The 13,302-nt window shown below is 34.9% G+C and overlaps 1 protein-coding gene across 8 annotated transcripts; it reads right to left on the reverse strand.

The window, feature by feature from the left end:
* Positions 1–3,573: 3,573 nt before the first annotated feature.
* Positions 3,574–9,276, reverse strand: LOC108199582 (uncharacterized). 8 transcript variants are annotated; one of them, XM_017367470.2, is made up of 5 exons: positions 9,147–9,275; positions 8,208–8,323; positions 7,090–7,159; positions 3,990–6,973; positions 3,574–3,878 (listed from the first exon to the last, which is right to left on the reverse strand). In XM_017367470.2, the coding sequence occupies exons 3-4, from the start codon at positions 7,098–7,100 to the stop codon at positions 3,991–3,993; spliced, it is 2,994 nt and encodes a 997-aa protein (XP_017222959.2). In that variant the 5' UTR covers positions 7,101–7,159; positions 8,208–8,323; positions 9,147–9,275; the 3' UTR covers positions 3,574–3,878; position 3,990. The 8 variants fall into 8 exon arrangements, with proteins under 8 accessions (XP_017222959.2, XP_017222961.2, XP_017222960.2 ...); XM_017367472.2 differs by having other exon boundaries at positions 8,208–8,413; positions 9,147–9,209; XM_017367471.2 differs by having other exon boundaries at positions 9,053–9,156.
* Positions 9,277–13,302: the final 4,026 nt, after the last annotated feature.

A 13,302-nucleotide genomic window follows, 5' to 3' on the forward strand; every position in this document is an offset into this window, starting at 1 on the left:
TCTTCTCTTTCACTTGATGACGAATTTTAGCCATCTACTGGAACCACATGACATCAATCTGATCATCATATTCCATAACTTTGAGCTACTCTGCAAAATTTATTTATTTTATTTTAGATGTTAATCGAGACTTCAGTTCACTTTGCTACTCTGCAAAACATATAAATATTCATAATTGAACTAACCATTGTTTGAAGGTGTATAAAAACATATAAATATTCATAATTGAACTAACCATTGTTTGAAGCTTCACACCTGTTATACGGGAACAAAAATAACCTCAGCTTCATTGGCTTGGTAGAATTTAATTGTGCTCGATAGTACTCAAACATCATATTTTCGACATCTTCATCATTTATAAGTGTCACTAATGCATCCAAATCCTCGCCTGGTAGTTGATATTTTAGTTGAAACTGACTAGTATTTATGTTGAATAGAGAATTCACCTTTGCGACAATGTCAAGAAACTTGATACTGTAATCCACTGATAAGATTTTTGTGTCTCCACCAACATAAGAGAGTTGATGGTTTTGTAATTTTTGTTGAATTTTGCCACCATAACTAACCATGAATTTTACTTTTGTTCCATGATTTTTGACATGGTCTTCAATTTTGTTCTCCTCCATCACTGTAGAAAAGTGATCTAGAGTTATGAGTAATTGTGTGTGTGTGTGTGTGTGTGTCTTATCGGAGAGACGGGGAGTAGGTATTTATAGAATATATTTTCGGTGGCGGTGTAGGTGCCGTAACTATTATGTATTCATTTATCAGATAGTAGTAAACCGTGTCCACAGAAAAAGTTTTTTAACACGTGTAAAGGAGATGAGGTTGATTGCGGGGCATATTAATTTTCATATCTATCCACACACACACAATTACTCCATGAATTTTACTTTTGTTCCATGATTTTTGACATGGTCTTCAATTTTGTTCTCCTCCATCACTGTAGAAAAATGATCTAGAGTTATGAGTAATTGTGTGTGTGTGTGTGTGTCTTATATATCAGAGAGACGGGGAGTAGGTATTTATAGAATATATTTTCGGTGGCGGTGTAGGTGCCGTAACTACTATGTATTCAGTTATCAGATAGTAGTAAACTGTGTCCACATAAAAAGCTTTTTAACACCTGTAAAGGGGATGAGGTTGATTGCCGGGCATATTAATTTTCATATCTATCCACACACACACACACAATTACTCCATGAATTTTACTTTTGTTTCATGATTTTTGACATGGTCTTCAATTTTGTTCTCCTCCATCACTGTAGAAAAATGATATAGAGTTATGAGTAATTGTGTGTGTGTGTGTGTGTGTCTTATATATCAGAGAGACGGGGAGTAGGTATTTATAGAATATATTTTCGGTGGCGGTGTAAGTGCCGTAACTATTATGTATTCATTTATCAGATAGTAGTAAACCGTGTCCACATAAAAAGCTTTTTAACACGTGTAAAGGAGATGAGGTTGATTGCGGGGCATATTAATTTTCATATCTATCCACACACACACACACAATTACTCCATGAATTTTACTTTTGTTCCATGATTTTTGACATGGTCTTCAATTTTGTTCTCCTCCATCACCGTAGAAAAATGATCTAGAGTTATGGGTAATTGTGTGTGTGTGTATGTGTGTCTTATATATCAGAGAGACGGGGAGTGGGTATTTATAGAATATATTTTCGGTGGAGGTGTAGGTGTCGTAACTATTATGTATTCGTTTATCAGATAGTAGTAAATCGTGTCCACATAAAAAGCTTTTTAACACGTGTAAAGGAGATGGGGTTGATTGCGGGGCATATTAATTTTCATATCTATCCACACACACACAATTACTCCATGAATTTTACTTTTGTTCCATGATTTTTGACATGGTCTTCAATTTTGTTCTCCACCATCACTGTAGAAAAATGATCTAGAGTTATGAGTAATTGTGTGTGTGTGTGTGAGAGAGAGAGAGAGACGGGGAGTAGGTATTTATAGAATATATTTTCGGTGGCGCTGTAGGTGCCGTGACTATTATGTATTTATTTATCAGATAGTAGTAAACCGTGTCCACATAAAAAGCTTTTTAACACGTGTAAAGGAGATGAGGTTGATTGCGGGGCATATTAATTTTCATATCTATCCACACACACACAACTACTCCATGAATTTTACTTTTGTTCCATGATTTTTGACATGGTCTTCAATTTTGTTCTCCTCCATCATGGTAGAAAAATGATCTAGAGTTATGAGTAATTGTGTGTGTGTGTGTGTCTTATACATCAGAGAGACAGGGAGTAGGTATTTATAGAATATATTTTCGGTGACGGTATAAGTGCCGTAACTATTATGTATTTATTTATCAGATAATAGTAAACCGTGTCCACATAAAAAGTTTTTTAACACGCGTAAAGGAGATGACGTTGATTGCGGGCATATTAATTTTCATATCTATCCAGACATCTATTTTAGTATACAATATTTGAAGGAAAAAAAGGACTATGAAGACTTGTTTTCAACTGAGAACTCAAGTATCAAATCTCGACCATTTATTTATATCTAATGAAATGATTCATGAGTTTTGTTTTTATAATTATATATATATATATATATATATATATATATATATATATATTACATTTAATTTATATGATAAATAAAGGACAGAGTTGGATTATATAAATTATAAAGTACCTAATAGAGGGTACTAATGAAAGACCCACAATTCCTCAAATAAGTGCAAACGTGTGTGGTTGGCATATCAACTGATGACAGATGGATAGAATGGTCGACTAGTTCTCTCTATTGATGATACATTTTTGAAGCTAAAGTATAATGCATAATTATCGATGCAATGAGATTTATTTAAAATAATCAGTAATAACCATTTGCTTAAGGCTTGGTTAATGAACAATATAGGGAAGGAAAGAAACACAGCACATTAAATATAACAATACTCAGTGAAATAAACAGAATCATAATGCATCAGAACTGGAAGCTATTTACAGGTAACATTAGTTTCTTTTTTTGCTGCAGAAGAATAAATGTGGAAGAGATGTATAAACTTGCTAGAAAATTGAAACACATTGTCAATTTGCCATCAGACGGATCAGCGCATCTATACAATCTAGAAATGGCCTGTTAAAGCAACAATTATATGAAATGCCGTATTTTTCTATGTACCTTGACCTGAATTCTCAAGAGAAAGTGCAAGGTATTCAAAAAATTATCAAAAATATTTTAAATAATAATATGTGATAAATGCAAAATGATTGATTGTTTGCCATCTCGCAGGACGGAAACATATCATCCATGAATATGGAGAGACCAATCTACCACTTTTTCTATTTGGATGCATCAAATTAACCCTAAAGATTTAACCTACTATTCTTCAAGGATATTTAACAATTATACTCTATTATGGAATACTCAGATATCCACATAACATACAGAGTACCACGGGTAAGTTCATCCTGTCCTCACCTCCTTGCATTCTTTGTCAGATATTAGACTCGGCAAAGTTTAAGATCAATGACATCGGTCTACTAAAGGAACAAGGCATTAAACTTATACTAAAGGAACAAGGCATTAAACTTGTAATGTACGCATAAATCCATATACATGTTCAGCCACAAAAGGGTTGATAGTAAACATATCATGCACTATGTAGGGTGGATACAGGTTCGACACCCTTATACCCAAATCAATGGTCATCTAGAGAGATTATGTAAATTTCTTAGATTCAAAATATTTCTATAGCCAGCAATAAACATACTTAAAGGCCAATCCATAAACAATGAAAAGTATAATTAAGTAAATAGATATCTATTAGGCAAAAGCATATATTTCCAGTCTTCCAGTGCCAGGACAGTTCCTATGTAAGAAAATTACCCCTGCAAAGTCCATTTAAATACCATAAGCCATTAGCAATGCAAGTGATTCTATGGCAATGATATTCAAGAATATTATTGTAAGAAAGAGGAAAAAAAAGATCATCTTGCTACCTCAATCTTTACAAAACCAGTGAAAAGGAAATGCAGCCGGATCAAGCTCCAGATAACCTCTCAGGCTGCCACCTCTCTCCCCAGTCAGCCTGAATGCGGGAATCTGATGGGAGAATCTAATCAACTCATTGGCAGGTATCATGAACGTTACTGGAAATTGCCCCTTGACTTGCGCTCTGAAGACGGATTTAAACCCTTTAACTTCCTCTAAAGACAAAACAGATATACCCGACTGAGTTTCCTCAACGACTTCTACTATGTCGTACTCACAGTTTTCCAGATCGGAACATTTCATCCTAACGTCCCAACTCCTATATAATGCCCAAATCTCTCCTTTTCTAGGAAGTATGACATATTCTTCTTTCTTACCTCTTGTTTCTACTCTTGCTCTTAACTGATGAGAAAAGGGAGCAGGGCTGGTGTATTCACTCGGTTTCAACTTTCTAAGCTGAAATCTCCCACAGGTGACCGGAATCTTTTTGTCATTCCACTGAATTATGTCATTAGATGTTGAACAAACACCGAGCCACGCCACATGCAATTTACACTGTGGCAATAGATCAATTTTCTTTATCCGGCCATAGTACTTCGGCATGCCATCCTCATCAGAGTACAAAGCCCAGATCTGACCAATCTCAAATTTCTCAAGGGATTTGTTGCCATCGAAATTATAAAATTCAGGGTCAGGAATTTCATAAGCATCCTCCGAAAAATCTGGTGCAGCACCAGCATCTCCAGTAGAATTTTCAAACATGACTCTGGCATCAGACTGCAACTTCTGGTCCTCCTCATCCGTAGATAAATCCACGCACAGATCACACTGTTTTTTCTGCTCTGCTTGGTTTTTAGGTGTTTTCTGCTCTGCTTGGTTTTTAGGTGATTCCACATGAATATTTGGAATTGCTTCCATTGTATCTGTTGCAAATGTAGAAGGACCAACTGGAGGCATTTTTCTCTTCATTTCCTCACAATTAGGAGGATCTATCTCCTGAAGGTTGGGCGGAAGACATACCGGGTCAAGTTCAAATGATCCTTTCAGGATATCTATTACTTCATCCCCAGTCATTTGAAACGACGGGATCCTGTGAGAAAATCTTAATATTTCTTTTGGTTCCACTTGAAATGTGTCCACTCCTCCCTGTTTTGTTCGGCAAAATAGACAAACATAACCCTTTACCTTACCCAAATAAGCAACAGAAATACCAGTTGCATTAGTATAGTCAGACAAGACTTCAACAAACTCGTATTCAAAGTTCCTGTGATTTTCTGGATCCGAAGACCAATTAATATCCCAGCTCTTAAAGAGGGCCCAGGTTTCACCCTTTCTAGGATATATCTTGTAAGTATTTCTTCTGATGCCTTTGTCCCAGCTAACCACATGTGAGAACATCAGACGATCTTCAGTGTTTTCAGAAATTCCTGGTCTAAAGTTACCACATGCAACTGGTAAATCCTCTTCCGCCCATTTAATTTCATCCTTATCATATAGGTCTGGCTCCAGCCAGATTATCCGAAGCTTAAAGTTGGGATGAAGTACTTTCACAATCTGAGCATAAAATCGAGGCATTGTATCCTGGGTGTCATAAACTGCCCAGATCTGCCCAGCGGCAAACCTTTTTTCCTCCCTATTTTTGTCAAAGTCACTGAAATCTGGATCAGGATAATCAAAGGTTTCTGGTTCTGTTTTAGCCTCTTCTGATGGTGCACCGTTCTCAATCTTCTGTTCAGTTTCGTTGCTTTTATTAGGCAACACCTCTTTAGAAAACCGATGCTTTTTCACTATAGCTTCTTCGCCATTCTCTTCCATATGAGCATCATGGCCTCTCGATTCATTCATACCAGGAGGCTCTTGTGTTTTCAATAAATCTTCAACTGCTTCTCCAGTATAAGAAACATTATTTCTCGACCTGCTTGAGGTTAGCTCACAATAATCCTCACCACCCTTAGTAGGTACGTCTTCTTTAGATTTTGTGCTGGCTTCACTGCTGAAGCTTTTACTGCACTCAAGAAATTGCTTGGTTTTCTTATCGTTCATCTTTCCACATGGTGGAGGTATTTCAGCCTTCCGCTTTTGTTTGAAATTTGTGGAAACACCCCCTAAATTTTCATTGTGTTTAGACCCCTGTGCCACCTCAGAAGACCACGTATTTCCCCCAATTTCTGCTTTTGTGTTGGAGTACTCGGCATTACTTTGCAGACCCACTTTACAAGGAGCTTGATTGTGAACCCCTGTTTGTTTAACCAATGCTGACCGGGTTGAATTAATTTGTGGTGCTACTCTTTGACCATCGATTTCATAGGCAGTATAGGCCTTTCGACAATTGTGACAAGAAAGGTTTCGGTGGAGCGCGTCTCTGTAAAACTGGTACCTCTGAAGACAGTATGGACATGCAGTCCAGAAAGTTGGTTTATTGCTACTGGGTCCTTTTTGATCAGTATGGACACTGGATCCTGTTTGGGCAGTCTGTGGTGCCTGCTGGAATGGTCTATTTGCATTCACAGAACTATTTCCATGCTGTGGTGCTCTCTGGTCACTGGAAGGCCTATTTGTTTGCTTTGAAGACCCATTTACTAGAGCAGATTTACGTTTCACATCATGCATCTTCCTTTTTAGTGGGTCCAGAAGCACCCTGTGAGCTTCACCAATTAACTTAAAGGCATCTGCAGCTCCGGCGAACTGGTTTTTATCTGGATGAAGGTAAAGAGCAAACTTTCTAAATTGCTTCTTTATTAGTACATCATCAGCTGTTGGCTCAAGTTTGAGGATTCCATACCAATCCATTTCAGTTCCAGAGATCTTATTTTCAGCAGAGCAATGCACGTCACAAACCATAATTAACTGGGAAATGTTCTCCAATTCAGGATAGAGATTCTGGGCCTTGGTTGCAAGCTTCCGAGCCCCCAAAAAGTCCTTCTTCTCCATCTTCTTCTCAGCCAATGCTTTGGCCCTAAAGGCCTCTTCTTTGTTGCAATCCATCACTGACCTGAAGAAAAGATCTTATTAATCATCCTCTTTTTATGTGCATAAGAGCTTTAGAAGCTAGAATAGTCCTCATGCTCAAGATGAAAAATGATAGGAAATAATAGAATGGGAGTTTACACAGCAATCATATGAGGAACCCACAACACAATCTCCTCAGTAGAATCAAATCAGTTGACACTTTTTGAACCTGAAAATAAAATGAAAAATATAAATCACATGCAATCAAATGTAGATTTATAGTCATCTAGAAGTTAAAAATGCAAAACATATCCATATATACTATATATCCAACTTGTAAAATAAGGTGGAGAAAATTACTGCAGCCATTCATTTTCTCTCCTCTCCTTTTGCCCTTTTTTTTTGGTGTGTGTGTGTGTGTGTGTGTGTGTGTGTGGAGGGGGGGGGGGGGGGGGGGGGGGGGTTATTATCAGGCTGCCATGCTCCGCATCCCCTTTCTAATATCTTAAGCTAGAAGAAGAGAGGCATTTTTTTGGTATCTTATTTTATTATATAGAGATCATTACTTGGTAATGTCTACTAAACAACCAGTAAATAACATACACTGTTTATATCGTCTCCACATCTTCCTTTTATCAATCTAGGGCATCCCATTACCGTTTCCGGTTCACTTTCCAATATTTCAAGTAAATAAAAAAAAGGGTGGTGCATGTCTCTTTCTCTCCTGCTCTATAAATCGAGAAGATTACCGGTCCTGACTACTAAACTATAAATAGCTATTATTATGATTTTGCTTACAGAAAATGATACAATAATTTAAATTCCTAAAATATGGACCATCAGAAGATTGAGTGCAAGGAAAATTATATTGTAGGCTTGCAGCAAATAATCACACAATTACAGAAAACTCCAATAACGTAAAATATAGGTAAGCCTAGTTCTTTGGACTATTTATTATTCAAATAAAGGGAGGTAGGCATACTTAATTAATTAATTTGATGACAATGATTATAATAATTAATGAGTTGTTTCCATATGCTTTACCCTTAAAACATTGGTTATATGCTTAAAGCTATGGTCACTACATGTTAATCTGTTACATTTAGTTATCAGGGTGCCATGCTCTAGTTTCCCTTTTTAATCCTAAACATTGGTTGTATGTGTTATCTTTTCTTTTCCAATCCTATAAATGAAACCCAGTGCCCCAGGGCCCAAATATCTTGTTAATACACTATAATGCATATAACGTATTATGCACATTGGGCAATGCATTTCACCTCAAAAATTACAACACCCCAGCTGCTACAATGGAGCCACTTGTGAATTCTATCACATGCATCATCTTCTGCACTTTCCCCTCAGCTTTTTGCTGTGTTGGTTAAATTGTTCTCTCCTAAATACGCAGCCCAAAAAAAATTCAATTAGCGCTCAAATTTTGGGCCCTTTCCCTCATCTTTTTGCTATTTCATTGATTTGCTTTCACCTAAGCACACATCCCCATTAAAAAAAAATTATACCTTTGACATTCAATCTTTCTTTCACATAATTGTTCATATAGACAAACCCATTACACTTAAACCTCTACAAATTAAAAAACCCTCATGAACGGCAATTTTTTTAACTTAATAGAGGTTAAAAATACACTATCTTTATCATGTCTGGACCCGATTTGTTTTATCATACGATAAGGATTATTATTTAATCTAGGTTCTAATGTACCTAATTTCTAAAATTCAAACCCTAAACACCCTTCAAAATCGAGAAAACAACATATGCACAACCACCCTGAACACCCTGCAAAATCGAGGAAACAACATATGCACAACCACTCTAAACACCCTTTAAAATCGAGAAAACATCATATGCACAGCAACATTACGCATAACCATCAAAAGAATCCATCAGTCAATTAAAAGGGTAAATTTCATACAAAACCCCAATTCAAACCCCCAACTAGTGTATCATACATAAAGCATGTAATAACCTCGTACAGACGTACAGCACAACCAAACACATGCATAACTCACATAGTTACATGAATCGAAAGTACAAATATCACAACAAACACACAACATAAGAACACCATGTAGACAAAAATAAACATAGGATTAAAACACCTAACCTTTTACTTGTCCGAAAACCATCGTGTGCAATATGTAGTCACTAGTAATATATATGTTTGCGTGCATTTACAGAGTAAAAGAGAGAGAACTTACTTGTGAACAGAGAAGAGGAGTGTGAGAAAAAGGGTTGTGTGAAAATTGGGGGCGGTAAAAACGCAATCGACTTATAAGCTGAAAGGGCGGGAAAGAAGGCTAAAAGTTCTACTTATTTACCATTTGTGTCCTATAGGGATTGTTCTTTAGTCCCTTTTTGTAATTTAAAGAAAGGATGAGGGCATTCTTGGAATTATATCCACAATTTGCTTGACAATTTTGTCCTTTGTATTAGGACATGGTAGGTGTATGTGATATGTGCCCTAGCCCATTTATATGTATTTTGATGGGCTTTTCGGATATAGATGTCATATCGTTTGGCCCATTTATACGTATTTTGATGAAATTTCGCTTGTTATAAATATTAGTGATCGTTAATGAACTCCACTTATTCATAATACTAGCCTTTAACCCGTGCGAAGCACGGCGGGTATATAGTTCGTAATTTATTATTTATAATTTAAATTTTAACATCATTTTATTAGTATTTTTGTATTAATGGATTGAATTTAAATTATATTATATTATTCAACTGACTATATATTAGTACATTTAATCCGAATTTAGTACACGTAGATTTAAAAATAAAAAAGTCAGAAAATTCAAATCATTTCCAAAAATAGCCGATCGTGTAATACTTTTGAAAGATTCGGTAGTCTAATCAATCGAATTTCAAACGTAATTTTGTAATCTTGGTTTTTTTGACAACAATAACTTTTAAGATTAGAATTAGAAAGAATTATATAATGGTTCATGTTTATATTGAAATAGAACACGTCAAAGTTAAAAAGAGTTATACAAAGGTTCTTGTTAAAATTGTATATTTATAATTTTATTTATAACATCATTATAATTTTTTTAATGAAATATTATATGATAATATATTGTCATGAGTGTTTTTAGTATTTGAAACTGTTTAACAATATAATACTAATAAGCTCCACATTTGTAGACTTGTAGTACCAAAAGGAGAGTACCAAACCAAAAAATATAACTAAAACCTTGGACTACAAATTATACCAATGTTGGCTTATTATAGTATAGTATAGATGAGAAAAGAAAGCCCAAAAAATAACAATGATAATCATATGCGAATCAAATCGGTATTCGGTCCGATCGATTAAAATTATATTAAATAATTAATTTTTTAATTATGAAAAAAAAAATTCCAATTCTAATTTTCATAAATGACACATATCGTTGACTAAATTCAATATGTAGTATGCGAAAGTTATGAGTTTGAAAAAATTCAGGACTAAACTAGTGATGGGCATTATACATGAATGAACCAAACTTGATGGGAGATATTTTTGGCTACAAGTCAAAGATCGAGAATTTTTTTACAAAGAATTGAGATTTAGGATTGAGTATTTACCGGTTCTTATCCTGAAACTGCTCGGAAACCAACACCATCAAAACTGACATATTATTTATTGTAAAATAACACATGTTCGTGTAAGGGTTGAACACATAATATTTGTTACGAGGTCAGTATGCTAAATCCATATACTCTGTATTAACTTATAAATAATTGTATTAATCTAGCATAGTATACGGTCTTGTTCAAGTTTTTCATTTTTCAAAGGAAAGATATCTTAAAGAATCGTGATGAGAAAGATTTTGTACGAGAAAGATGATTATTACTCCCTCCGACCCAATTTATTTGTTTTGTTTGACTTTTTATGGTCAAATTGACCAAATTTTGACTAAAATTTACATATATAAAATAATTAGAAAAAATTATGAAAAATATATTACTAGAATCTACATTTATTCTACTTTAAAATGTTTTTTTTTCAATTTTCAAGATCATCATGTAAGAATAATAATTACCGATCAAAATTTAGTCAATTTGACCACAAAAAGTCAAATAAGACAGATAAATTGGGACGGAAAGAGTATTAAGATGAGTATGACCCTAGGTTTGTGCAACACGCACCAAACTCGGGTCCTGGTTAAAATGGTAATGATGAAAGATTTAGAGCGTTATTGATGAGGTTGAAATTTGAATCTTTGTAAGGAAAACACATATATTTTATTACATCGAAGCAATTGAAGGAATTCATCTTGGAGAGGGTGTATATAAGAACTTTGGAACTATCCCTTGCGTGGACATCTATCGCACCCGACTGACTCTCTTGATGGGTGACGAAGATATCTTTAGAGGAGGAAATAAAGGAAGAGCGTATAGGTTAATAAGATGAGAGCAATTGAGATCGTGAATTTGACAAATGACTTGCTATATGAAGTGCTTTCTAGGAAAACAATCTTAGATGTCATCCCATTGGCATCCCATGATCCCTTCAACGAATGTTGGATAGGCTTAGCCCGAGTGGCTCAGAATCAAACTGTAAATCGAGGAAATCATGAGATATATTTGATAGTAAATGTTCATAGCCAAACTAATAATTCTCTGACTCAGACCAGTAATGCTTAGACCCGATCTAATAGAGCAATCATGTATCTTTTTAGAGACAATACTTTATTGTGAGATGCGTTTTCCTTTAACAAGGCACGAGTTCAAATTTTTTTAAAACTCAACTTCACAAATCGTATTTTAAGATTTATATAAGGAAGGAGTTGTCTCCAAGGTGGCTCTCTTAAAAAGAAAGTTGATCAATTTATGGTAGATTTCTATGATTCTTAAAAGACGTGCCACATCCCGAGATGCCGCATCCTCAGATTAGTCTATTTAATACTTTAGATGTTATTATTGTTTAACTTTGACACATCCTCAGATTACTCTGTTTAATATTCTAGATGTTATTATTGTTTAACTTTGACTGTTAACATTTTAATGGCCCTCTCATTGATAATATTGCAAAAACATGTCACGAGCACACAAAAAGGGAGCTTCCCAGCCTTCCTTTAAAAGTCTCTTCTTCTTGATCAGCCAAGCACAATTAGAAGAAAGAACTCCGAGAAAGTCGCCCTAATTTATATGTTTATAAAACACATATTCTCTTAAAAGGTGCATCTTTAGGATTCTCTTGACTACTTATTTATTTACATGATGATGCAATTGTTGAAATACAAGTATAAGATACATAAAGGGGTTTCCTCTAATACCTTAAGATTTTAGATTGAATGGTTCTCTACATGGTATCAGAGCGAGTTTTGCGGGAGGTCTCGAGTTCGAGCCCCTGCCTCCCCCCAATATTCTCACAATTTAAAATAGACACGAAGACAATTTATATCCCAAAGATGGGCGACCGTGATCCACTCTTCAACCCAAATAATGAGATTTCGAGTGAGGGGGAGTGTTGAAATATAAGTATAAGATCTGTAAAGAGGCTTCCTCTAATACCTTAAGATTTTAGATGGAATGATTCTTTACAGCAATATCAATATTCACCGGTGACTATAATGGGAGGAGATGTACTTCTCTCATCTTGTTAGTATGCATAGCTAAGTTTTGTTTTGCTCGCCCTCTGCTATAAAGTCGTATTCTTACCACTTGCTAGGTTGACAAACTCCCTGTAGGGCAAGACCATATCAGGAGATACAAAATACAAAACTTTTATCAATATCGTTAAGAATGCAATTTCTTGTATTGAGGATTTAAAGGTGTATTATCCACCTTGTATGATTTTTCACAATGGATGCTCTTTTGCGTCATTAAGGCTTTGCTCCCGAGTTTTTTTAGGAGAGAAAACAAGTGAATGCAAGTGAAAGCAAGTGTGCTTTCACTTTCATCCCACTTTTGGAGTGAAAGTATGCTATATTTTCACTCACTTTCACTCGCTTTCCTCCCTTTAAAAAACTCGGGAGCACGAGTAGAAGTGAAAGTTAAATAACTTTCCTTCCTCTTCACTTGCTTTCCTCCTTTTTAAAACTCGGGAGCAGGGTGTAAGTTTTCTTTTCGTTAAGAAGCACTTTTACAATTTTTTTTGTATATTTCTTTTTTATTATTCTCATAAAGAAAAATATATAATAATAAATTATTATTATAAATATCAAATACGAACCTTTAAACATGAAGTCGGTGATTAAGATAATATATTAAATTCTACACTTTTTTTTTGAATGTTATCATGATCATCAAGTGAAAATTATGGATTTTAGTTTTTTAGATAATATTATTTAAAAACAAAAAAAATCTACTATTTTTTTTAATTTTATTGTCATTTTCTTTGTTTCAATATAAAATAAATAG

The sequence above is a fragment of the Daucus carota genome, chromosome 8 (genome assembly GCF_001625215.2).
Source record: "Daucus carota subsp. sativus chromosome 8, DH1 v3.0, whole genome shotgun sequence".
Taxonomy (NCBI): domain Eukaryota; kingdom Viridiplantae; phylum Streptophyta; class Magnoliopsida; order Apiales; family Apiaceae; genus Daucus; species Daucus carota.